This window comes from Sinocyclocheilus rhinocerous, unplaced genomic scaffold (assembly GCF_001515625.1).
Source record: "Sinocyclocheilus rhinocerous isolate Xijiao unplaced genomic scaffold, SAMN03320098_v1.1 scaffold3807, whole genome shotgun sequence".
In the NCBI taxonomy this organism is placed as follows: Eukaryota; Metazoa; Chordata; class Actinopteri; order Cypriniformes; family Cyprinidae; genus Sinocyclocheilus; species Sinocyclocheilus rhinocerous.
In genome coordinates, this window is record NW_015660506.1 from 781,262 (window position 1) to 805,853 (window position 24,592).

Sequence of the window (24,592 nt, forward strand, 5' to 3'; positions counted from 1 at the left end):
TTCGAAAAACGCATTATTTTTCACATAATTTACATTATTAAAGTACCTTTCTCCCCAGCCTGGCACAAACTGCTCGATTAGTTCCAGGGTTTGATGAAGGTCCGCCTTACGAAAAACACAATGTGATGTGATTGGTTAGCTATCCCAGTGCGTTGTGATTAGCGAACAGCTTAGACGGTGTTTCAGTACTGCCACGCCCCTTGCTCCGTCTTTCAACAAAAGATTTTTGGCGAATCCGGCACTGTACTCCCTCATGTTGTGGAAGCTATCCTCAGTAAAATGCGCAGCACACAATAGCAAATCGGGGTTATAATGCTCAGGAACAGAGTTAAAAATAAATTGCAACCACTGTTTCCTGACATAATCCACTTTCGGAAGCCAAAACAGACAGACGTTTGGGCACGGAGGTGAAAAAAACAGCGTTTCAGGTGGTCGCACACTGGACGAGAAGCGTCGCGTCGCGCCACGTCTTTAAAATTCGAACACATTATTTTCTATAAGTGTACGCACACCAACGGCGCCGTTCGGCGTCTGTCCGCGGCGCCCAGCTACATCGTGTTGTACTTGTAAGAATTGTTCTAGACGCGGCGCTACGCTTCTCGTCCAGTGTGCGTCCGCCTCATGCCAAAACGCTACAGCACAGCAGCTCTTCTTCTTCTTCGTTTTCTCTGATCTCTGCAGCAGCACTTCTTCTTCGTCGTCTCGTCTGATGCACTCAAACAAGCGTTCTTGCCCCTCCCCACCCCCCAACCATTCTAATTTCTGTAGGTGGGAATTATTTTATTGATATTCTAATGGGCCGCTTTGTGACATCGCAAAACCCGGCAAACAACGCTGTAGTCCAAATGAGCCGTTCTTTGTAGTTCTTCAAAAAGGGATTTTAAAAAAAACGAAATATCTCCCTTTGGAGTGGACTTTGAGATTTGTAACTTTGTAGATCTTTTTTATGCCCAAACATACACACTACACACTGACTAAAATAAAAAAAAAAGTGAAAAAGCATAATAGGACCCCTTTAAAGATTAACTGAGCATTAGTAGATAATGGCAAAGGGAATCTGAATGCAGAAATAGAGGAAATGAGCATGAACAATTCATAATTAAATCACTCAATATATATCCAGTATTATTGACCATTACCAATTAATTAAAAAATCTCTATTAGCCGATATTTCGATACCACATTGTTATTGTGCATCCCAATCATTCAGAGTTTAAATGGGAAAAATGGACATCAGCTGGAACAGTGTATCAGTTTTGCTTGTTAACTGTGAAAATGAATCCCATAGCAGCTCTAGCAGCATTTGCATCAGTATTTGTGTTATTGATTTATTCCTGAATCTCTGCACAGCTTGTATACAGAGAAAGAAACAGAGTGAATATATCATTATTGATGTGATTCTTAATGTCTTCATTTATGCCAAGTACACAGTAGCAGATGTGATATTTGCATATAGTGGCATATTCTGTGGTGATTAGCAGGTTTAGCTATATTAAGAATGTAAAACATGGCTACTACGAATGCTATTAAATATTCTCTCCTAATCTCCTAATCGTCTTTGTCTTGTTTTCCAGTACAAAATTACCCAGAAAAATCATTTTTCCTAAGAAGCAAAATTGCAAAAGCATTTTTTTGTAGTAGTTTTAAGCATAAACTTCATTGAATTTTGTTGAAGCTTCAGGTAAATTTATTTTGTTTATTGATAAACATTATTACTGGAAAACAAAGATAAAGAACCAGATTTTTTTCAGCAGCAACAATCAAAGGTAAAGAACTGGATACTATAGCAACAAACCCCTTTAATTCCCCATTGATTCACTCAGGCAGTAACTGTATTATATAGATTCTTCAGTGGCTGTGTTGTGTTGTGGCAGATGTCTGGTTCACACCTGTCCACCAACAGCACTTTTTACACACAGAATCTCACACAAGCGTGAAATATGCGAACCTGACAGAAATTTGATTAACATAACAACGCATAACTCTGGCCCTGACAGTCTTCTCAAATTTAGCATGGATGCATAAATCTGTATAGATTTTCCTTCAGCCGCTTTTGCTCCAGACATAGTACAGAGCTTACTTGCTGGTGCGTCAAAAGCTTTTCGACATTACAGAGCCTTTCTCTAATGTTATGTTCCTCTAGGGCAAGAGTTCAGTCCAGGCTGTGAACCGTCTAAATATAACATCCAATATCCCAGCTGTCCCATAGTGCCTCAAGTGAGGGTATTCATTTACTACAGAGCAGCCCGGGGCTTCCAGGTCTTTTATATGAGACTTTAATATAATTTTTTTTTTTCATTTATTGTCTGCTTGATAGTAGAAAGAAGAACAAGTCACAAGGCAATCTTATTTAAGCTTAGTCACTTTATCTTATTGACTAGAATAGATGAGCACATTTCAAGGGAGCTTATTGTCCTGATGTGATGTTAATATACGTTTTTTTTCTTCAGTCAGTATAGGTAGAAAATATGCACATACCTTTAAATTAATAATAGAACATCATCCTAAAAGTGTCTGTCAATACACTGAAATAAGTGTTTTATACACCTTTATACATCTTAATAAATCACAAAATAATTTAGGAGAGAAAAATCCAATTAATGACCTCACACAGCACTGCTGAAATGACAGATAATATATCTGCAGTGCTTTAATGACAATTTCATTCATGTGTGAAAGACACTGGTTTTATTGCCACATTCAGAGCGTTATATTAATTACTGTCAGTCCACGGATACAGGTTTGTGAATGAATTCCTTCATATTTTATTGTTAGAATTCAAATTGATATTAGACGCACATCAGCAATTAACATCTGCATTTTGTGATTTTTCTTTTCTTATAAGATGTCAAGGCCTCTTTGCCTCTTAGTGAGTTTTTTCTTTTGAATGCTTCAGAGCTCATGGCTGTGCTGTCAGCACTATTCTCAGATGGCATCTATGCAAATTTATGACAGTGATGAGTGCAGCATAATCAGATTCTGAGGTACTGAAGCATCAAAGGAGATGGAAACGATGTGGAAGAGGCAATTAAGAGCTTATAACAAATCAATCAAAACACCTGTTTTTAATCCTAAGAGACATTTGTATATAAACAATATAACAAATCAATCAAAACACCTGTTTTTAATCCTAAGAGACGTCTGTATATAAACAAAAGCTGGGGCAAACAGCTGATTAATATATTTAAAAGTATGTTTATTCAACAATGAATGCACAGCCATCAGCATTCATTCAAATGTATTAATTTTACAATTATGTCTTTGATTTGATACACTGCAAAAAAATCATGTTCTTATTCACTATATTCTGTCAAAAATATCTGAATATTCTAAAAACAAGATACAGTGCCATCCAAATGTTTGGGGTCAGTTATGTTGTTTTTAAAAAGTCTCTTATGCTCCCCAAAGCTGCATTTATTTGATCAAAAATATAGTAAAAACTGTAAAATTGTGAAATATTTTTACAATTTAAAATAACTGTTTTCTATTTAAATATAATTTAAATGTAATTTATTCCTGTGATGATGACAAAGCTGAATTTTCAGCATCATTACTCCTGTCTTCAGTGTCACATGATCCTTCGGAAATCATTCTAATTTGCTGATTTGGTGCTAAAGAAACATTTCTTATTATTATCAATGTTGAAAAGAATACTGCTTAATATTTTTGTGGAAACCGTGATACATTTCAGGATGATACATTTCATAGAAAGTTCAAAAGAACAGCATTTATTTGAAATTGCGATTTTCTCTAACATTATAAATGTCTCTTTTTTTATCAATTTAATCTGTCCTTGCTGAATAATAATAATCATTAATAATAATAATAGTAATAATTTATTTCAAAACCAAAAATCTTTCTTACTTATCCCAAACATTTGAACAGTAGTGTACATTTACCTTAAAAGCAAAATCATGTAAGAAAATATTTTTATTTATTTTTTTCTTTACTCCATCGGGAAATCAAGTAGTACATTTTCTTGTAAATCCAAAACATAAGTGTAAAATTGGTTTATGTGAGATTAACAAGAAACAAAATTATTATCGTTCAAAATATTTTACAGTTTATTCTTAAAACAATAAAAAACGCACAAACAAAATGCAAAAAATGGCAAAAGGATATAAAAAATAAAGATACAAAATAAGATATATTTTCTGAAATCAAACCTTGTTATCTAACACAGTTTGACTCGTCTGTTATGTGCTGTTATTTATTTACCAGCTGCAGTGTGTGGGGTCATCCACGGATACATAAGCTCCTTTTCTACTTCACACACACACACACAAAGGAATCTAAAAGATTGATTGTGCTTGTTTCCGATTCGGAGCCCTGCAGCGAGGAGTTCAGGTGTTAATGTGAATTGATGCGTCTAATTGCTGTCCTCTGTGAGCCCCTCTGGTCTGGGGGGCACCGGTTCTCTCTAGGGGGGTGGGGGTTGACTGCACGGCACACGAAGAAGCGGAGAATCAGGAATTGTAATTCTCATTTTCTTCCCTTTGTGTTCTATCTCCCTCTCTGCTCCAGCTGCAGTGCAGAGATTGCAGCCGAGTCTCCCGTCCGATTGTCGCGTGAGCACAATGACGTCACTAACATCGCCGCTCCCCAGCCCAGCCATCAATCTGCCCACGTTGCCATGACAACGTCGGCCTGCGGAGAGGAGGCTTGCACCGAGCCCGCGGGACAGCGGGGGAAAGCGGCGACAGAATGTGTAAGGAATGCTCCCGTCTCACGCACACTCACACACCTCTGAATATCACCTATGAATGAGGACAGCGGCAACTGTCATGCATGTACGGGAGCGTGATCAGGGTGCAGGAGGCTGAGGTTGCAGAGGAATCTGCACGGTAGAGGCGACTGCAAACATGCAGCGGAGCGCACAGAGCAGCAGCTAAGAGCAACACGCAGGGAGGATTAGAGCATGGTTTCATGGTGGTAACTGCTTTACATTCCTTCTTTGTGTCAGGTTGTGTGTTGATGCTCACTGTATCCTGCCCCTGTTGCTTGAGATACCGGCCTGCTCTTCATTGCGCCACATTCATTCACGCTATATGACTGGCTGTATGTTTTTAAGGTTAAGGGTGATATTGAGGAATGCTGGCATTCATGTGCAATGTTGCTATGATTCATTGGTCAGCCATTGCGCACAGATGCTTCTTCTGTCTCTGCATTTCTGTCTTTAATTAAGATAACAGCTGCCTTATTAATTATTCTGTATGTCACCTGAAGCCACTGTGTCTTGTTTCTCGTGCATTGATTACACTTGAGAACCTAATGCTCTCGAGCAACCTTTTGAAGGTTTTACGCCATAGATGTGTGTTTGTAGCAGATGCAACTGTAACACACCATGTACTGACTTAGAAACGTCATTTTGAAATCGCTTTCTGGTGTTTCAGAGGTTTAAATGGTGAAAGGTTTTCAACTCTGTCAGTTGAAGCAGATGTGGTCAGTGTGGTCAAACCCAGCTGACTTCCACAATGTGACAGATTTTTGAGTGAAACCAATTTAAACTGGTAAATAAAGTGATTGACTAGATTGTATACTTTATTGGATCCCAAAAAGTCTCAAAAAGATGATGATATTGGTGATTTTAACCAAAAAGGATAGTTGTGTGAGGAAGTGTAGCTATTTCGTTTCATAGTTGTCCCAACCTGTTTTTGTTTGTACTTTAATGGACAAAAAACAATGAGACATTTCTCAAAATGTTATGTTTTATGTTCCACAGAAAAAAAGTAAGTCATACAGGTTTGGGAGCAACATGGGGTTGAGTAAATGATGACAGAATATCAATTTTTGGTTGAATTGTCCTGTTAATTGGCCAGACTGTTAAGGCCAGATTTGAAAGGACTGGGTTTCCGAATAATTTCTGTTGAGAAAATAGATGCATTGTTGTATGTCATTGGAGTCTGTCAATAGACTTTTTAATAAACAGTAAATGGCCATGAAATAAATAATTTTCCACTTACCACCACAATATATTAAAAGCTTTGGTAATATACCGTTTGGTAATGTACCGGAATGCAGTGCCTCTGATCGATGTCTGAAACAGTTAGTGGTTCCATTAATTCTCATATGTGCTTAAGGATTAAATCTGCCTTCATGAGGTTTTACACTGTTAAACTCTCCCCTTACACACACACACACACACACATTTCAGACCAGTGCTCTGCCATGTGCACTGTTGATTGACAGATCTCCATCCTATCAGCAGGTTTCTGGGGCGGGCTGCAGACGCTCCAGCTCAGATGCGGCCTATGAGCTGGCTGAGTCAGTGAGGGCGCAGCGTGAGTGCCGCCTGCGGCCCCACTACAGCGACCCCATGCCTGCAGACGCCACCAAGCGTAAGCAGCTGGAGATGAAGATCGCCGCCGCCGCACGTTTGCACATTCACCGCAGAGACAGGGACAGTGGTAAGACTCTTTCAACTGCACTACGCTTTGCTCACAGTTCTTGCTGTAAGTAAACTTAACTCATGTCCTAGTTTTGTTCTGACAATACTTCATTTAAAACAATTTTTAGGCTTGTCTGTAACCTAAGGGTATCACTTTAGTTGTTATTATGAGACTATATGCTATTACTAAAGCCTGGCCTTAGGTGGCTTTTACTGTTGGTCCGTCACATGCATGACCTCTGCCCTGAGGACTGCTTTTATCTTTCTATACCGCAGCATCCATACTCAGTGTCTGTACTTTGTTTTGTTGTTTTTAGACTTAAAGGCAATTATCAAATGCATATCTAGTATCAAATTAGGAGTGCACAGTATACTGTATCAGCACCATATTGGTTATTTTCCATTGTTTGTCATTTTTTAAATGTATTGGTATTACCAAACTTCGAAATATTGTTTGTGGCTTTTTTAAGATTTAGATCATCACATAGCACTAACTTAAAAGGAGTAGTGATAGATTATGTCAAATACTTAACTCTCTGAGCTGTCCCAGAGCACCACCCTCAACCATTATGAGAAGTTATGCTATTTTATTTCAAACAGGATAATTTGTTATAGCAAAAGGAACTTTCATAATTTTCTTTTTTAAGTATAGGTTTTAAAAAGTATTGATTTATCATATCTGTCATCAGTTTTTATAACATGAAAATAATTTGGCGATTTCTATTTATGTTACACTTTATTTTAAGGTGCCCTTTTTACAGTGTAATTATACATATAAGTACTGAGTAATATTAATTAACTACATGTACTTACTATATGGTTAGGATTTGGGTTTGGCTTAGGGTTACTTGCATGTAATTATGCATAATTAATTGTTATTATAATAGTAAGTACATGTGTAACAAGGACACCTTAAAATAAAGTGTTACCTCTATTTACACTGCAAATAGCCAACCTTACCAACTCTGCCCACCATTTCTCAGTTATTTTAACTCTTAGTGTAAACATGATGCTATTTGTTTAGTGTGCATTATGCTTCTTAGTCGCTATATCCTTTCTGACCACACATTTCGCCGTTCAGTTTCCTGTTCTATCCTTCTAATCTGCGTCCTTTAAAACAGCTTCTAAACTGGTTTATGTTACATGATGATTATTAGTTACGTTGCCCTTTCCGATCGTATCACACACCACTCTCCCCTGGGTCCTAATGTCCCACTACCACATATAACTTAATGGGGTTGTTTTGAAGTTCAAAACACCTCAAATGCATTGTGTTATATAATAAAATATTTAAGTGAATTTTTTTCTGTTTTTTATGGTCTCTGTTTGTTTTACCTCTACTGTTCCAATGTATGATAAAACTAACATTTTAGTTTTTTTTACTGTTTTATTAGACTTTTTTGATAATCACTATATCATTAATGTAACTATTGTTATGAAATTCTGAGAGCTGATCTTCAGAGATTTGTTTGTTCTTTGTCATCAGTGCCAGGCACAGCCAGGGGCCGCTCAGAGCCCAGAGGTGAGGAGAGGAGCAGGGGCCTGGGAGTGAGCCGCTCCGCACAGCACCGCTGGAGTACCGTCAGCAGCCTGAGCGCAGACAGCGGTGTCGTAGGCTTGAGCGATGAGCGTGAAGATGAGGAAGAGCCCCGTCGTGCCCGCCACAGTGCCGGAGCAGAGGTAGAACGTGTGGACAGCGGCATCGGCCCTGGATTGGCTCGGGGCTGGAGGAGACCCTTGCCGTCCCTCAGGAACTGGGACATTCAGCAGCCCTGTCCCGACTGTGGACACAAAGAGGGCGCCCGTGAGCAAGGCATGTGTGAACGCTGCTCCAAGCTACGCACAGAGCGCAAAGAGGCCATCCTAGAGTTTCTCAACACTGAGTCGAGTTATGGAGAGGACCTGCGCATCATCAAGGAAGAGTTTTACTGCCCCATGCAGAGTGCAGGGCTGCTCACAGCAGAGCAGCTGGCCGTGGTCTTCAGCAACGTTCAAGAGCTCATTGATGTCAATGACAGGTTCACAGAGCACCTGCAGGACAGCATTGATCAGGCTTTTGATCAGGTAAGGAGTGCTAGTGATGGAGTGACATTTTGCCTTGCTAGTATGTGGCCATTTCAACATTAACATAACAAATGTGTTTGTTTGTTTTTTGTGTCAGTCCCAAAATCTACTGATTACAAAAATTTGGGAGAATTTTAGACTGTACATTAAACTTTAGTATATATATTTAGCAAGGATGCATGCATTAAATCAATCTACAGCAATTGACTGACAGCTAAGACATAAGTATGTTACGATATTTTGTGTCTCCACAAAAATATTAAGCAGCACAACTGTTTTCAACATTGATAATAGTAAGAAATGTTACATGAGCACCAAATCAGCATATTAGAATAATTTCTGAAGGATCATGTGACACTGAAAAGTAATGGTAATGGTAAACCTAAATTAAACGGTGACTGTCTCCATACAGGGCGATGAGGACCTGCAGACTGTGTGCATTGGAGAAATCTTCTTGGAGTTTGTCAACATGCTTCCAGCGTTTCAGACCTACTGCCTGCAGCAGTCCACATCTGTGAACATGCTCAACACACTGGAGAAAGAAAAAGAGCTTCTTAGGTACACATAATATATACTTTAACTGCTTTGCCACTGTCATTCAGTTACAAATAAAGGTAGTTAAGCATCAGCAGTGTAAGTGTGCATGCACAAACTCAAGTTAGTAGGTCTGTTCAAATATAATCCTAACCAGAGCTCAACAGTAAGATTTTTTTTCCGTCATTGGGCCAGTAGTTCAGATTTGTACATGCACTATTAATATTTTCACTGGCCCCACCATGAAGAAAATTATTAATATATTGTGTGTGTGTGTATTTATTTATTTTAAAAATTTATTTTTATACATGTAAGAAATAACTTTTTTTTATTTCTATTTTTCATTAGTAATTGGTAAAGTGGTTAAGTGTTTTTTTCTTTGGCAAGTTTTTTATTAGGTTATTATTTTGCAATAGTAATAGGAAATTATACAACCATAATTTCAAAAAATCACTTTTGCTAGAAAACAAAGGCATTATGTGATTGTTCATTTTACCTACATCCTACATACACCATGCTATCTAGCTAGATAAATTGATGACATATTTAAATCAGCACCAAAAATGTATACCCACAAAGTTCAATGCATCACAGAATGTTTAAGTTTACAGTGCGTAGCTCAGAACTCTTGCATACTGGCCCCTGGGCCATCTAGCCATTTTTTTTTTTTGGCAATCAGATTTGTAGCAAACTGTTCTGAAATCTCCTAAAGAGGCTTCATTCGTGAATTTACAGAGCTTTGTTGTGAGAAGAGCTGAAAAAGAAGTGATACAGTCCCCAATTTTGGATCCTTAGCAAATATTACCAATCTTATGTATACAATATATGATTCACAAGTTGAAAGTATATGAAAGTTTGCTCTTTTACATCCCTCAGGATATTCCTCGACGTGTCCCAGAATGACAACACGGCACTCAGGCGCATGAACCTGCGCTCCTTCCTCATGGCCCCCCTGCAGCGTGTGACCAAGTACCCATTACTGCTAAGTCGCATCAGCAAGGCCACCAACGAGTGTCACCCGGACTGCTCCCGCTTAAAAGAAGCCAAGAGCCGCGTGGAGTCCCATCTAGAGCACATCAACATGAAGACCAAACAGGAAGGGACCGCCACATGGTCCTTGCGCTCTTTCCGGCGTGACAGCCGCAAGAACCGAGAAGTCATCAACATTGAGATGAGAGAGCTGTCGATGAAGACGGTGGGCTGGACGCGAGAGAGCACACGGTTTATCATGGAGGGGCCGCTCCAGTTGGCACAGCCCGCCGATGGCCAGTGGCATAAGAAGGGAAGCAAATCCCTCAAATTCCAGAACGTTCAGAGTTTACTTATGGTACACACTCTGCGCAACACAGAAACGGTGACTGAAGGGAGTCTGGAGACCTCGGAGATGGTGCAGGACGGTGTACTGGTGCTCATCAAGGACAAGAGCAGCGGGAAGTTCACTGTGTTACGGGAGCCAATCCATTTGGCAAACTGCGTGGTGTCCGCCGACCCCGACTGTGAAGACACCTTTGAGGTGCTGGACATTCGACGTGAGGCCTTCGTTTTCCGTGCCTCCGACAAACCTCGCACTCAGCAGTGGTTTCGCCAGATCAAGAGATACGCTTGTGATTTGGGATCCTGGAGAAAGAGACGCAATGCTCTCCCTAATATCATGATTAACACAACCCAGAGCCGGTCCTGAGACTGAGTCCTTAGCGACACATCCCTCATCCCTTCCCAGCATAACTCTGATGTAAATAATAGTAATTTAAAAAATCAATATTTTGTTGAGCAAACAGTATTTGTGTGGGAGAACCATCCACCAATGGACTTTTAAATTGGTAGGTTTTACTGTGATTTGACTGAATATTAATATAGACTGCAAGAGGGCACTTTGTATGAGTGGAAAGCAAGTTAATGACGTTTGGGAAGAGAAAAAATCCACTGTCAAGCAAAAAGTAAATGCTCTTTGGCATACCAAAATGAGGGCCTTATTTGGCACCTCACTGCTGCACTTGTAAAACACTGATTGTACAACCAGTTTGCCACTGAGAAATGTTCAGTTGTGAAATGGTTTTTGTGATAAGCATGAGGGAACATGTTTGTGATTGGATGGACTTTATATGGACTTTTTAGTATGCACAACAGAGTGGAAACCTGTGTTTTATGTGAAGACTGAGGTAAAGCTGTTTTGTTTTCGGAGCATTGTAATTCCCTCTTCCTCTCTCTCTCTCTTCCGTTAGCATCTATTCCCACTGCCATTCGGGAGCAGTTCTCATTTTTGTATTACTGTACTGGTTTTCAAAACAGCAATAATCTTCATTGTATTATGTAGCAGTCAAGCTGTTTTTATTCACAGGTACCCATATTCTTGTGATCAGTGATGTAACAAACATTTTTTGGTATATGTTTTCTGCACAATCTAATGAGGGTGTAGCATCAGTCTAAGCATCAAGTATTGTCATTGCCACATTAATGGCTGTGCTGAAAACATCTGTGGCCATGAACCAGATCTTCAATTAGAAAATGTAAATTAGATGCCCCACCCCCAACCCCCCAATTTTGCTTTCCTTTGTGATCTCTGAGGGGGAGAAAATATGTGCCTTTGTTTATTTGATACTGAATGATACCTTAGTACTATTTTGTTCAAGTTTTTCCTCTACTTTTACCCACAAATCAGGCCTTATGTCAAATTGAGAAAAAGATCTATAATTTTTCTGTAGCTGCTATTATATTCTGATTTCCCCACTGATATACAGACTGTGCTTTATGATAACTTGTTAAATGTTAACTGTTTTTGTTTGATGCACTTTAATATGAAGGTCCTAAACTGGAGCAAGGACATTGTTCTGCAGTTTACAAAGCTTTACTGTACTTTGTTTTAAAGATTGCTTTAACTTTAAGAGAAAATGAACCACAGTTGACATCAGCAATAGCAATCAATCACAGTCTTTCTGGTCTCTCTATGTTTAAAGTCAATACTGATGGATAGAAATTGTCACAGAATGGACAGAAATGGATTTAGGCATTTAGGTTTCAACATGAATATTTACTGTTTTTTTACCAATGGCATTGATACTGTTAGAAATATCATACCGTAGCTTCCACATTACACAACAAAAAGATTAGTTGAACCTGCCAGGACTGAAAAATTGTACTTTTAACTGAGACCAATCAAGCTGTTAAATATTTTTTTCCATTCTTAATAATCCTAATTTAATATTTTTTTTTGTTGTGTAAAAATATTGTGAATTGCAATTAAAAATGACAAGTATCCATCTCGCTCAACTGACTCCATATTTTCTGAGAACATTATTCCCAATGCTTAATCTTTATTACATAACATTACTGAACAAGCAAATGCTTTCCCAGTGAAAAGCGAAAGTCGCAAGTTGAACCACCACATGAACACAGGCATTTCAAATGCAAATACTCAAAAAAAAAAAAAAAGTTTAAGAAATCTCTCTGAGAAATCTGTCTTCAGGGAGAAATAAAGAACACAAAGCATTATTGCAGAGAATTTCTTTTAAACCATTTTAAGTAAAAGCCCCCAAAAACACTGAAAGAGCAGTTAAAACATTCACCCACAAAGAAGCCACAACAAGAAGGGCAATGCACTGAGAATTCACAAACAAAATAGGGAGGACCGTAAAGTTGCCATAAAACTTTACAAAGGAAAACAAATGCACTGTCAGTTTGTCCTTTGAAAACGTTTGTTTGGAAGGTTTTAGTGTTATTTTTTCCAAAGCTCTTCCCGATAGGACACTATCTGCAGGTGGAGTTCAGCATGCAACAACGTAAGATTCAGAACAGAAGGAAAGAAACGTGAACCGAAAAGCAGAAGTGATAAACCAGAGTTCAAATATGCAAAGCAAGAAATGACTTTGATCTCATGTATTTATCCAAAAATTAACATTCTATCATCTTTTACTCATCCTCGTGTCATTCCAAGCCGGTGTAACTTTCTTCTGTGCATCACAAATGAAGAGAACTCGAAGAATGTTTCAACTGTTTATGTCCATATAATAAAAGTCAATGGGGTCCAAAACGACCCTTTTGACTTTGATTGTATGGACAAAAAAATATTGTGTTCCCCAGAAGAAAGTAAGTCAAACAGGTTTGGAGCGACATGAGGGTGAGTAAACGATAACGGAACTTTTATTTTTGGATGAACGGTCCTTTTAAAGAAGAAATACATGAAAGTGTAAATACGTACCAACAGCAAACCAGTGGTTTAAGAAACCACTAGATGATTTACAGATTCAATATGTATTTGCAGTATGAAACTAAACATTTTGGCAAAGATTTATCAATTTTATCTTTATGTATACCTTAGCAAGATACTATTAACATGATTTAATCATAGTTACATTCAAGAAAGGTGTTTGGGTACAAAACCCAATTTAATGAATCAATAAGCATAGGTTATGTCAAATGTAATATTTACTGTACGTAGTTCAACATCAAGAAAACGTTTTGATGTCTTGACTGGACAAGCCACAAAACAGGCACAGAACTTTTGTTTTTAACAGTATTCTTAAATATGTTTTATGAAAACACCCCAAAAAAATTTCTTCCTTCTTGTTTGACTGTACAATGATTCACAAGAGAGATAGCCAAGACAAAAACATCAATAATAGTAAAAAAGCATCCAATCAAAAAAAAAAAAAACAGGCAAACAAATGCATCTGTACATAAGAATCTCTCAGCAAAAGTGAGAAAGAGAAGATCTCCCCTCTAAAACCTGAACTTATCTCTGTCATGGTGGGCAGGTGGTTTAAAAAACACTGCCCAAGGCTGCTGGGGCTTCAAAACCTCCATTCCCTCCCCTCTTCCTCCAAGCACCTGCTCGCTGACAGGTTTAACCACTCTTCCAGTCATGGAGAATCCCAGCCAGGGTAGTGCCCCGCTTAAATATGTTTTATGAAAACACCCCAAAAAAATTTCTTCCTTCTTGTTTGACTGTACAATGATTCACAAGAGAGATAGCCAAGACAAAAACATCAATAATAGTAAAAAAGCATCCAATCAAAAAAAAAAAAAACAGGCAAACAAATGCATCTGTACATAAGAATCTCTCAGCAAAAGTGAGAAAGAGAAGATCTCCCCTCTAAAACCTGAACTTATCTCTGTCATGGTGGGCAGGTGGTTTAAAAAACACTGCCCAAGGCTGCTGGGGCTTCAAAACCTCCATTCCCTCCCCTCTTCCTCCAAGCACCTGCTCGCTGACAGGTTTAACCACTCTTCCAGTCATGGAGAATCCCAGCCAGGGTAGTGCCCCGCGGCCTCTTGTGTTTCCACACCGCCTCTACTTATCTCCTCCAGCCTCCTCCTGCTCCTGCTCCTTGGCAAGGCCTCGGATGGAAAGATCGTATACCACCTCCTCAATCTTCTTCACATCGTACTTGAGGCCATCGTAGCGCTTGCGAAGAGGGTCGTTTTTTAAGTTGAGCAACCGAAAGCCAGAGTCAAGTTCATTGATGAAGTTTGAGATCCTAAGCGGACATCCATAGTCCCCTGCGGTCACGCTGTTCACTGCCAGCCTGGACTAAACGGAAAAAGATGCAACAGGTACATTGTGCTTTTAATTTGATTCACATTCTTTCCACTCTATCCAAAGTTTATTTCACATCAAAAAGACAAAACAAAATCCACAATAATGCCCAAAAATATCAAAAATGAATACCCTAACATTATTAGTGGGATGCATGACTTGAAAATCTGAACACAAATAAGCTGAATTGTTGAATAAGTTGCCAATATAAGATGTTCACAAGCAATTAGTTTTGCTGCACAAAATTAACATTATGCAGTGCTTGCTTCAACAGCACATATACTACAATCAACATTATGTAATGGAAAGTGTTTGAATTAGGGGTGTTGCAATATACCAATACTGACTATAAACGGATATGATGAGATGCGCATGGCAAACACATTCGATTTTTTGCACAGCCCTATTTCCTATGTAATGAAATCAGTCAATCAAACAGTGGCTGTTGTTTACTGAGAAGCCTTAAAGGACCCTTAAAAATTGATAATTTCAGAAAGATGGTCAGAATGAGGGTTGAAAATAAAAAATGTTCTGCATATTATTTATTTATTATAAGTGAACTTCAAGGAACATATTCAAATAAAACAATCCATGTCATGACCCCTTTAATGTTCATGTCAACGCAAATATTTAAATACAGTAGCACGTAAATTATTACAACTAAAGAGGGTTAGATTGGTAGTTTGAATACATTTGAGAAAACACTTACCAGCTCGCTGGCCATAATAAGAACTCCTGCTAGATAGTCTTCCACATCCAAATGAAACCCTATTTCTCTGTCGACTTCAACTGCGTACGTGTAAAATAGAATTAATCTACTACAGTCTCACCCAAGTATTAAGATATAGGCCTATAAATAAACATGAACATTACATACTGGCAAGTATTTTTGCCACTTCCTCGCGTGTAACCAAGGACTCGCTTTCCAGGTATACCACAAAAGCTGCAAGGAAGGCAAGTCGTTGAAGAACAAATCTCCAGTGTTCATGATACCTATGGAAAGGTGAGGATGTATCAGGCTTTAATATAATTATCAAGGCTAGAAGCATGATCATTCAATCACTAAGGGAAAAAAAATAGTGTAAGAGGCATTTACACTGACCGATAGTACTGTTCAACTGGGAACTTAGTTTTCAGCTCTCCAGTGTGGTTTCTTACAGTGCAGAACAGCTCTCTGGCCTTTAGACACTTGCTGGGAACTGGAGGAGGGAATGAAAACGTATTCTAAAAGACATCATGTAGACCAAAAGACTTGGATCAAGTATTTTAACATACTGTCTTTGAAACCACTTGGTTGATGAACACTTTGAAGAACAGTGAGGATCTCTCTCGCTGTCTGCTCCAGAACTTGGACAACTTTTCTTATATCCTACAAGAAGAGCACAGAAAGATGAGCACAAATGGATTGAAAACAGCAAAATTCAAAAAGAGATCAGCAGAACATTCTGTCTAGACTTCAACATCTGTTGTACTTTATCATGTCTAGTTCATAACTCACAAATGTCCTGTGAAAGCATTACGGAGAATGCTACTGATAAAGCAACATTCTATGCAGAGGTTCTGCGACAAGTGCATAACATTTCAAATGGACTTCACGTTGCTACATAACCTTTTTTTTCAGGAAAGTTATTGTGCGTTTCCAAAAGCCAGTTTAGGTGTCAGTGCTGTTGTTTACCTCTCGAATATCTTGATCGGCACTCAAAAATCCTTGGATATAGCTAAACATCTCCGTTACAGACATCTTCAAATGTGCTGACGTGTGCGTCGCTCTTTACTGTGACCAGCTGTTCCAAATATACACTACTTAGACAACGTTAGGATGTAAACAGAGATTTATTAATTGTCGTGCTCGCGAACCAAACAGCCTGCAGTCATCAGCATGCACGTTAATAACTGTCCCTTCTTCTTCTTCTCTCGAGTTTTTTTGGCGGATTGGCAAACCAACGTTAAAGGTGCATGTCCGCCACCTACTGGTCTGGAGTGTGAAACGTACACGGTTCAACTATGAATGATTCAACTATTATAGATTTAAAAAATAATAATAATAAAATAAACCAATTACCCACAAATCAGGCCTTATGTCAAATTGAGAAAAAGATCTATAATTTTTCTGTAGCTGCTATTATATTCTGATTTCCCCACTGATATACAGACTGTGCTTTATGATAACTTGTTAAATGTTAACTGTTTTTGTTTGATGCACTTTAATATGAAGGTCCTAAACTGGAGCAAGGACATTGTTCTGCAGTTTACAAAGCTTTACTGTACTTTGTTTTAAAGATTGCTTTAACTTTAAGAGAAAATGAACCACAGTTGACATCAGCAATAGCAATCAATCACAGTCTTTCTGGTCTCTCTATGTTTAAAGTCAATACTGATGGATAGAAATTGTCACAGAATGGACAGAAATGGATTTAGGCATTTAGGTTTCAACATGAATATTTACTGTTTTTTTACCAATGGCATTGATACTGTTAGAAATATCATACCGTAGCTTCCACATTACACAACAAAAAGATTAGTTGAACCTGCCAGGACTGAAAAATTGTACTTTTAACTGAGACCAATCAAGCTGTTAAATATTTTTTTCCATTCTTAATAATCCTAATTTAATATTTTTTTTTGTTGTGTAAAAATATTGTGAATTGCAATTAAAAATGACAAGTATCCATCTCGCTCAACTGACATATTTTCTGAGAACATTATTCCCAATGCTTAATCTTTATTACATAACATTACTGAACAAGCAAATGCTTTCCCAGTGAAAAGCGAAAGTCGCAAGTTGAACCACCACATGAACACAGGCATTTCAAATGCAAATACTCAAAAAAAAAAAAAAAGTTTAAGAAATCTCTCTGAGAAATCTGTCTTCAGGGAGAAATAAAGAACACAAAGCATTATTGCAGAGAATTTCTTTTAAACCATTTTAAGTAAAAGCCCCCAAAAACACTGAAAGAGCAGTTAAAACATTCACCCACAAAGAAGCCACAACAAGAAGGGCAATGCACTGAGAATTCACAAACAAAATAGGGAGGACCGTAAAGTTGCCATAAAACTTTACAAAGGAAAACAAATGCACTGTCAGTTTGTCCTTTGAAAACGTTTGTTTGGAAGGTTTTAGTGTTATTTTTTCCAAAGCTCTTCCCGATAGGACACCATCTGCAGGTGGAGTTCAGCATGCAACAACGTAAGATTCAGAACAGAAGGAAAGAAACGTGAACCGAAAAGCAGAAGTGATAAACCAGAGTTCAAATATGCAAAGCAAGAAATGACTTTGATCTCATGTATTTATCCAAAAATTAACATTCTATCATCTTTTACTCATCCTCGTGTCATTCCAAGCCGGTGTAACTTTCTTCTGTGCATCACAAATGAAGAGAACTCGAAGAATGTTTCAACTGTTTATGTCCATATAATAAAAGTCAATGGGGTCCAAAACGACCCTTTTGACTTTGATTGTATGGACAAAAAAATATTGTGTTCCCCAGAAGAAAGTAAGTCAAACAGGTTTGGAGCGACATGAGGGTGAGTAAACGATAACGGAACTTTTATTTTTGGATGAACGGTCCTTTTAAAGAAGAAATACATGAAAGTGTAAATACGTACCAACAGCAAACCAGTGGTTTAAGAAACCACTAGATGATTTACAGATTCAATATGTATTTGCAGTATGAAACTAAACATTTTGGCAAAGATTTATCAATTTTATCTTTATGTATACCTTAGCAAGATACTATTAACATGATTTAATCATAGTTACATTCAAGAAAGGTGTTTGGGTACAAAACCCAATTTAATGAATCAATAAGCATAGGTTATGTCAAATGTAATATTTACTGTACGTAGTTCAACATCAAGAAAACGTTTTGATGTCTTGACTGGACAAGCCACAAAACAGGCACAGAACTTTTGTTTTTAACAGTATTCTTAAATATGTTTTATGAAAACACCCCAAAAAAATTTCTTCCTTCTTGTTTGACTGTACAATGATTCACAAGAGAGATAGCCAAGACAAAAACATCAATAATAGTAAAAAAGCATCCAATCAAAAAAAAAAAAAACAGGCAAACAAATGCATCTGTACATAAGAATCTCTCAGCAAAAGTGAGAAAGAGAAGATCTCCCCTCTAAAACCTGAACTTATCTCTGTCATGGTGGGCAGGTGGTTTAAAAAACACTGCCCAAGGCTGCTGGGGCTTCAAAACCTCCATTCCCTCCCCTCTTCCTCCAAGCACCTGCTCGCTGACAGGTTTAACCACTCTTCCAGTCATGGAGAATCCCAGCCAGGGTAGTGCCCCGCGGCCTCTTGTGTTTCCACACCGCCTCTACTTATCTCCTCCAGCCTCCTCCTGCTCCTGCTCCTTGGCAAGGCCTCGGATGGAAAGATCGTATACCACCTCCTCAATCTTCTTCACATCGTACTTGAGGCCATCGTAGCGCTTGCGAAGAGGGTCGTTTTTTAAGTTGAGCAACCGAAAGCCAGAGTCAAGTTCATTGATGAAGTTTGAGATCCTAAGCGGACATCCATAGTCCCCTGCGGTCACGCTGTTCACTGCCAGCCTGGACTAAACGGAAAAAGATGCAACAGGTACATTGTGCTTTTAATTTGATTCACATTCTTTCCACTCTATCCAAAGTTTATTTCACATCAAAAAGACAAAACAAAATCCACAATAATGCCCAAAAATATCAAAAATGAATACCCTAACATTATTAGTGGGATGCATGACTTGAAAATCTGAACACAAATAAGCTGAATTGTTGAATAAGTTGCCAATATAAGATGTTCACAAGCAATTAGTTTTGCTGCACAAAATTAACATTATGCAGTGCTTGCTTCAACAGCACATATACTACAATCAACATTATGTAATGGAAAGTGTTTGAATTAGGGGTGTTGCAATATACCAATACTGACTATAAACGGATATGATGAGATGCGCATGGCAAACACATTCGATTTTTTGCACAGCCCTATTTCCTATGTAATGAAATCAGTCAATCAAACAGTGGCTGTTGTTTACTGAGAAGCCTTAAAGGACCCTTAAAAATTGATAATTTCAGAAAGATGGTCAGAATGAGGGTTGAAAATAAAAAATGTTCTGCATATTATTTATTTATTATAAGTGAACTTCAAGGAACATATTCAAATAAAACAATCCATGTCATGACCCCTTTAATGTTCATGTCAACGCAAATATTTAAATACAGTAGCACGTAAATTATTACAACTAAAGAGGGTTAGATTGGTAGTTTGAATACATTTGAGAAAACACTTACCAGCTCGCTGGCCATAATAAGAACTCCTGCTAGATAGTCTTCCACATCCAAATGAAACCCTATTTCTCTGTCGACTTCAACTGCGTACGTGTAAAATAGAATTAATCTACTACAGTCTCACCCAAGTATTAAGATATAGGCCTATAAATAAACATGAACATTACATACTGGCAAGTATTTTTGCCACTTCCTCGCGTGTAACCAAGGACTCGCTTTCCAGGTATACCACAAAAGCTGCAAGGAAGGCAAGTCGTTGAAGAACAAATCTCCAGTGTTCATGATACCTATGGAAAGGTGAGGATGTATCAGGCTTTAATATAATTATCAAGGCTAGAAGCATGATCATTCAATCACTAAGGGAAAAAAAATAGTGTAAGAGGCATTTACACTGACCGATAGTACTGTTCAACTGGGAACTTAGTTTTCAGCTCTCCAGTGTGGTTTCTTACAGTGCAGAACAGCTCTCTGGCCTTTAGACACTTGCTGGGAACTGGAGGAGGGAATGAAAACGTATTCTAAAAGACATCATGTAGACCAAAAGACTTGGATCAAGTATTTTAACATACTGTCTTTGAAACCACTTGGTTGATGAACACTTTGAAGAACAGTGAGGATCTCTCTCGCTGTCTGCTCCAGAACTTGGACAACTTTTCTTATATCCTACAAGAAGAGCACAGAAAGATGAGCACAAATGGATTGAAAACAGCAAAATTCAAAAAGAGATCAGCAGAACATTCTGTCTAGACTTCAACATCTGTTGTACTTTATCATGTCTAGTTCATAACTCACAAATGTCCTGTGAAAGCATTACGGAGAATGCTACTGATAAAGCAACATTCTATGCAGAGGTTCTGCGACAAGTGCATAACATTTCAAATGGACTTCACGTTGCTACATAACCTTTTTTTTCAGGAAAGTTATTGTGCGTTTCCAAAAGCCAGTTTAGGTGTCAGTGCTGTTGTTTACCTCTCGAATATCTTGATCGGCACTCAAAAATCCTTGGATATAGCTAAACATCTCCGTTACAGACATCTTCAAATGTGCTGACGTGTGCGTCGCTCTTTACTGTGACCAGCTGTTCCAAATATACACTACTTAGACAACGTTAGGATGTAAACAGAGATTTATTAATTGTCGTGCTCGCGAACCAAACAGCCTGCAGTCATCAGCATGCACGTTAATAACTGTCCCTTCTTCTTCTTCTCTCGAGTTTTTTTGGCGGATTGGCAAACCAACGTTAAAGGTGCATGTCCGCCACCTACTGGTCTGGAGTGTGAAACGTACACGGTTCAACTATGAATGATTCAACTATTATAGATTTAAAAAATAATAATAATAAAATAAACCAACATTTTTTACATAAATAAATACAAAATTCAAAGCTTCAAACTCTTTCCATTAATCTTGTCTTTTTTAAACACTTAAACAATTCTCCATATATTCTTGATTGCATTACATCTGTCCCTGCTCAGTTTGTCGCATTATAATGATGTAATGATAGTCTCTCTTCATGCTGCTGGTAATCACCATAGACATTATTGTGTCTATGATCCAGACGCCCTCTTATGGAGGACGAAACCTACAAAAACAATAAATACACAAATAAATGAATAAATATGCAAATAAATAAATAAATGTCTGTATAAATACACAAATTCTTGTTTAAATACATATAGAAATAATATGAGATGACTGGTATGAAGTGGTTTAATCGAGGAGCAGACAGTTTTTTCCCATTAGTTATCAGAACAGAAAATACAGGCGACAAAAGTATGTTTATTAAGCAAATACTACCGTCCCTGCTCAAATTCAACTCAATAATTTTTATTCAGTTGCTTTTTCCTCGTTAAGAAAAAAGTAAAATAAATAAATAATAAATAAATAAACCTGAGATGAGCTGCCAAAGCTGAAAAAAAGAAGAGTACGTTATAAATACCTAGCTCTTGACAATAATATCTAAAAAATATATCGTTTTTTACAATGTTGATTTATATATAGCCTAGCTGTTCTATCTGTGGTCTTATCTTTCATTATTTTCCCACACAACCTTCAAGATGTTCAATCATTTGGAAAATTAAATATAATAATAATAATAATAATAATAATACATAAAAAATAAGTGTGTACAAAATAACCGTTATATAGATGCAATTATATAATAACTTATGAATAAGAAAGCTGCAGGATTTGTTAAATAATGTATAAACAGTGTGTATTGTACGTGTTTTTAGCCTACCAGTTGTAAGCCGATGAGAGATCAAAGAAATGCTCATTCTTTTTACTTCAAGATAAATCACTAATGAATAGCAGTTACTCAGAACTGTCAGCAGCAAAGCAACCGAAATCACAAGAATAGACAATGGTCGTAATTTAAAAAAAAGTGAACACTTTTGAAAGGTCTTATTTATTAATTTATGCATTCGTACGTTCATTTTACAAATACAGGCCTAACGAGTCGCACAACTGCTTTTATAATAACAAACCTATTTATCAAGAACATGTACAGACGTAGGACAAATATTTTATTCCTCGTTTTTATGCATTGCATATGTCTTTAAAGAGATCATCTGTCTGCTAGACACGTCTTGTCACATATTTATTATACATGTTCGTAGAAATACTATCTCTAGTATCACTCCACTATGCTGCCAGTGAGAGTGTGGCTGTATCTCAAAACCTAATGAGCTGCCTAGCTAGACCGCATTTCCTACATCACAGCCATGCCGAACATTCCAAACGCGTTTTAAATGCCCTGCTATGCTGTCTTGGTAGAGGCGTCTGCGGTTGTGGCTAGAAGGGATACAGCAAAAACCGGAAGCTAACAGTAAATGGAATTTTCTACCTATTAGATTGTGTTTTATTAACGTCTACACCTACCCCAACCCTAAACATACCCCTTACAATAATGCAAAAATAATAATTATTGTTTTACAGTGTGAGAAAAATTAGGCTATATTGATGTGCGCATGCCCAGTAGTTTTTGCTGTATCCCTTCTAGCCATTAACCGCCGTCAGCAGCTCTGACTGAGTTCAGCTTTTTGCGGCAGCGAACAGACGCAGAATCAAGTGAACGCCCTCATTTCACTTTCCTCCAGACATGACAGCACTGAAATGATGCAGTATTTAGAAATCCCATCCTTACGTGACATGGATACCATTCACAGGAGAATATTAAAGGAGTGAATAACTGTTACCGAGAGCACTATTTTATACTGATCCGGATCGTTAGCTTAGCGAGCTAGCAGATATATTTTCAGTCTCTGCTGCTGCTGGGTGGTGTAGCCCGAGGCCGGACACCAGCGATGGGAATCATTTTCACAAAATTATGGAGGCTTTTTAACCACCAAGGTACGTAAAATATTACATTCATAAGTATAATTTTATCATATTCAATTTAATTGATTTTTACTAGCTAGGAAGTGTCTGCTAACCTGCTGCTGTAGTTTCGTTTTAAAACAGCGATGCTGGTGCTTATATACGACGGTTGTAAATACACAAATATTCTGTGAACGTAACTTATGTCATTGCATTAAAACAGTCGATAAGGCTTCAATAAACCTAGCTAAGGTGGTTCAGGACTGGCTGTTGACGGGTAACGTACACTGCTGTCAGGTTCAGTCTGTTCTGTTTATATGGAGGTTGGAGCCCTGATATCTTTTTTTAATTATTATTATTTATTTATTTTACTTACTAATAGATAATTGTTGTGTAACATGTCAAACCCTGTGAAGCGCTTATGTTATTTTCATATAAGAATAAATGTAGTAGTACATATATTATTAGCATTTTGCCGTTAAATATGGGTATTGTTTTTCCTATACAATGACATGTTTGGTTTTATGTACTGTATTTAGTCTGGTATTGATAAAACATAAAAACCAAACAACTCCACAACCAGTTGAGGTCATGTCAATATAAAGTGAATGTGAAAGCCAGTTGTCAGCACTGAGAATAGATTAACCTGCTTATTCACCAGGATGTAGCCTATGAATCAAAAAGTGAAACACCCATTGCAGCACTCTTTGCTTTTTTTTTTAAGCCAGATCATCTGTGCCTCTTTCCTCTGTAATTGTGCATACTGAGCATTTTGCAGTACAGGTCAGCCTGTGTCTCTGACCGTGGTGTAATCCTCAAAGCACTAGGGTTTGTGTCAGAACACGTCCATGTGATAGCCAGTGGTCTCTCATTTATTATAAATGGTGTGGGATATCCATAAAGCATAATCTTGTTTGAAAGATTTGCACACCATATATGGGGCATTGAGCATGTGCAAATTGTAACATAACCCAGTGGAACATTTCTCTACGGTTCTCACCTTACTCGTTAGCTGAACAGATCATTGTGATGTGGGTGAGCTTGTAACATGAGAGCTGGAGACTGTTGCCTACAGTCAGATGCAGTACCATTAAAGGCGACTTACTATTGTTCAAAAGTTTGGGGTCGGTAATACTTTTAATGCTTTTGAAAGTCTCGTATGCTCACCAAGGCTGCATTTATTTGATCAAAAATACAGTAAAAACAATAATATTGTGAAATATTATTACAATTAAAAAACTCTTCTCTATTTTAATATATTTTAAAATGTAATTTATTAATTTGATGGCAAGGCTGAATTTTCAGCATCATTACTCCAGTCTTCAGTGTCACATGATCCTTCAGAAATCATTCTAATATGCTGATTTGATGCTAAAGAAACATTCCTATTATTATCATCAATATTGAAAACCATTGTGCTGCATAATATTTTTATGAAATCTGTGATATTTTTTCAGGATTATTTGATGAATAGAAAG

General features: G+C 37.7%; 4 protein-coding genes across 4 annotated transcripts in view; 2 read left to right on the top strand and 2 right to left on the bottom strand.

Annotated features, from left to right (window-relative positions):
- LOC107725250 (uncharacterized) overlaps positions 1-12,133 on the top strand; it is a 31,732-nt gene extending 19,599 nt beyond the window's left edge. Inside the window, exons 4-8 of the mRNA XM_016534445.1 lie at positions 4,525-4,708; positions 6,209-6,407; positions 7,875-8,452; positions 8,865-9,010; positions 9,863-12,133. Of these exons, the coding sequence (XP_016389931.1) occupies positions 4,525-4,708; positions 6,209-6,407; positions 7,875-8,452; positions 8,865-9,010; positions 9,863-10,667 (1,912 nt within the window). The 3' untranslated portion in view covers positions 10,668-12,133. The remainder of the gene's footprint in view (positions 1-4,524; positions 4,709-6,208; positions 6,408-7,874; positions 8,453-8,864; positions 9,011-9,862) is intronic.
- Positions 12,134-13,881: 1,748 nt separating this feature from the next.
- LOC107725218 (translin-like) lies at positions 13,882-16,511 on the bottom strand. Its single transcript, XM_016534407.1, has 6 exons — positions 16,195-16,511; positions 15,795-15,888; positions 15,622-15,718; positions 15,397-15,512; positions 15,229-15,308; positions 13,882-14,513 (listed from the first exon to the last, which is right to left on the bottom strand). Exons 1-6 carry the CDS (start codon positions 16,258-16,260, stop codon positions 14,274-14,276), a joined length of 693 nt encoding a protein of 230 aa, XP_016389893.1. The 5' UTR covers positions 16,261-16,511; the 3' UTR covers positions 13,882-14,273.
- Positions 16,512-18,075: 1,564 nt separating this feature from the next.
- On the bottom strand, positions 18,076-21,082 carry LOC107725221 (translin-like). The gene is made up of 6 exons (XM_016534410.1): positions 20,766-21,082; positions 20,366-20,459; positions 20,193-20,289; positions 19,968-20,083; positions 19,800-19,879; positions 18,076-19,084 (listed from the first exon to the last, which is right to left on the bottom strand). Exons 1-6 carry the CDS (start codon positions 20,829-20,831, stop codon positions 18,845-18,847), a joined length of 693 nt encoding a protein of 230 aa, XP_016389896.1. The 5' UTR covers positions 20,832-21,082; the 3' UTR covers positions 18,076-18,844.
- Positions 21,083-22,796: 1,714 nt separating this feature from the next.
- The window catches only part of LOC107725213 (ADP-ribosylation factor-like protein 5A), a 10,901-nt gene continuing 9,105 nt past the window's right edge, over positions 22,797-24,592 (top strand). The window contains exon 1 of the mRNA XM_016534400.1: positions 22,797-23,147. Within this exon, the coding sequence (XP_016389886.1) occupies positions 23,102-23,147 (46 nt within the window). The 5' untranslated portion in view covers positions 22,797-23,101. The remainder of the gene's footprint in view (positions 23,148-24,592) is intronic.

What these genes read in the sequence shown, in the direction of transcription:
- LOC107725221 (XM_016534410.1), bottom strand. Translation starts at nt 20,831, where the DNA reads ATGTCTGTAACGGAGATGTTTAGCTATATCCAAGGATTTTTGAGTGCC. An exon ending in CCGATCAAGATATTCGAGAG is followed by an intron (nt 20,460 to 20,765) that starts GTAAACAACAGC and finishes CTCTTCTTGTAG; the next exon opens with GATATAAGAAAAGTTGTCCA. An exon ending in TTATTATGGCCAGCGAGCTG is followed by an intron (nt 19,085 to 19,799) that starts GTAAGTGTTTTC and finishes TTTTCCGTTTAG; the next exon opens with TCCAGGCTGGCAGTGAACAG.
- LOC107725218 (XM_016534407.1), bottom strand. Translation starts at nt 16,260, where the DNA reads ATGTCTGTAACGGAGATGTTTAGCTATATCCAAGGATTTTTGAGTGCC. An exon ending in CCAGTTGAACAGTACTATCG is followed by an intron (nt 15,513 to 15,621) that starts GTCAGTGTAAAT and finishes ACCTTTCCATAG; the next exon opens with GTATCATGAACACTGGAGAT. An exon ending in AGTGGCAAAAATACTTGCCA is followed by an intron (nt 15,309 to 15,396) that starts GTATGTAATGTT and finishes ACACGTACGCAG; the next exon opens with TTGAAGTCGACAGAGAAATA.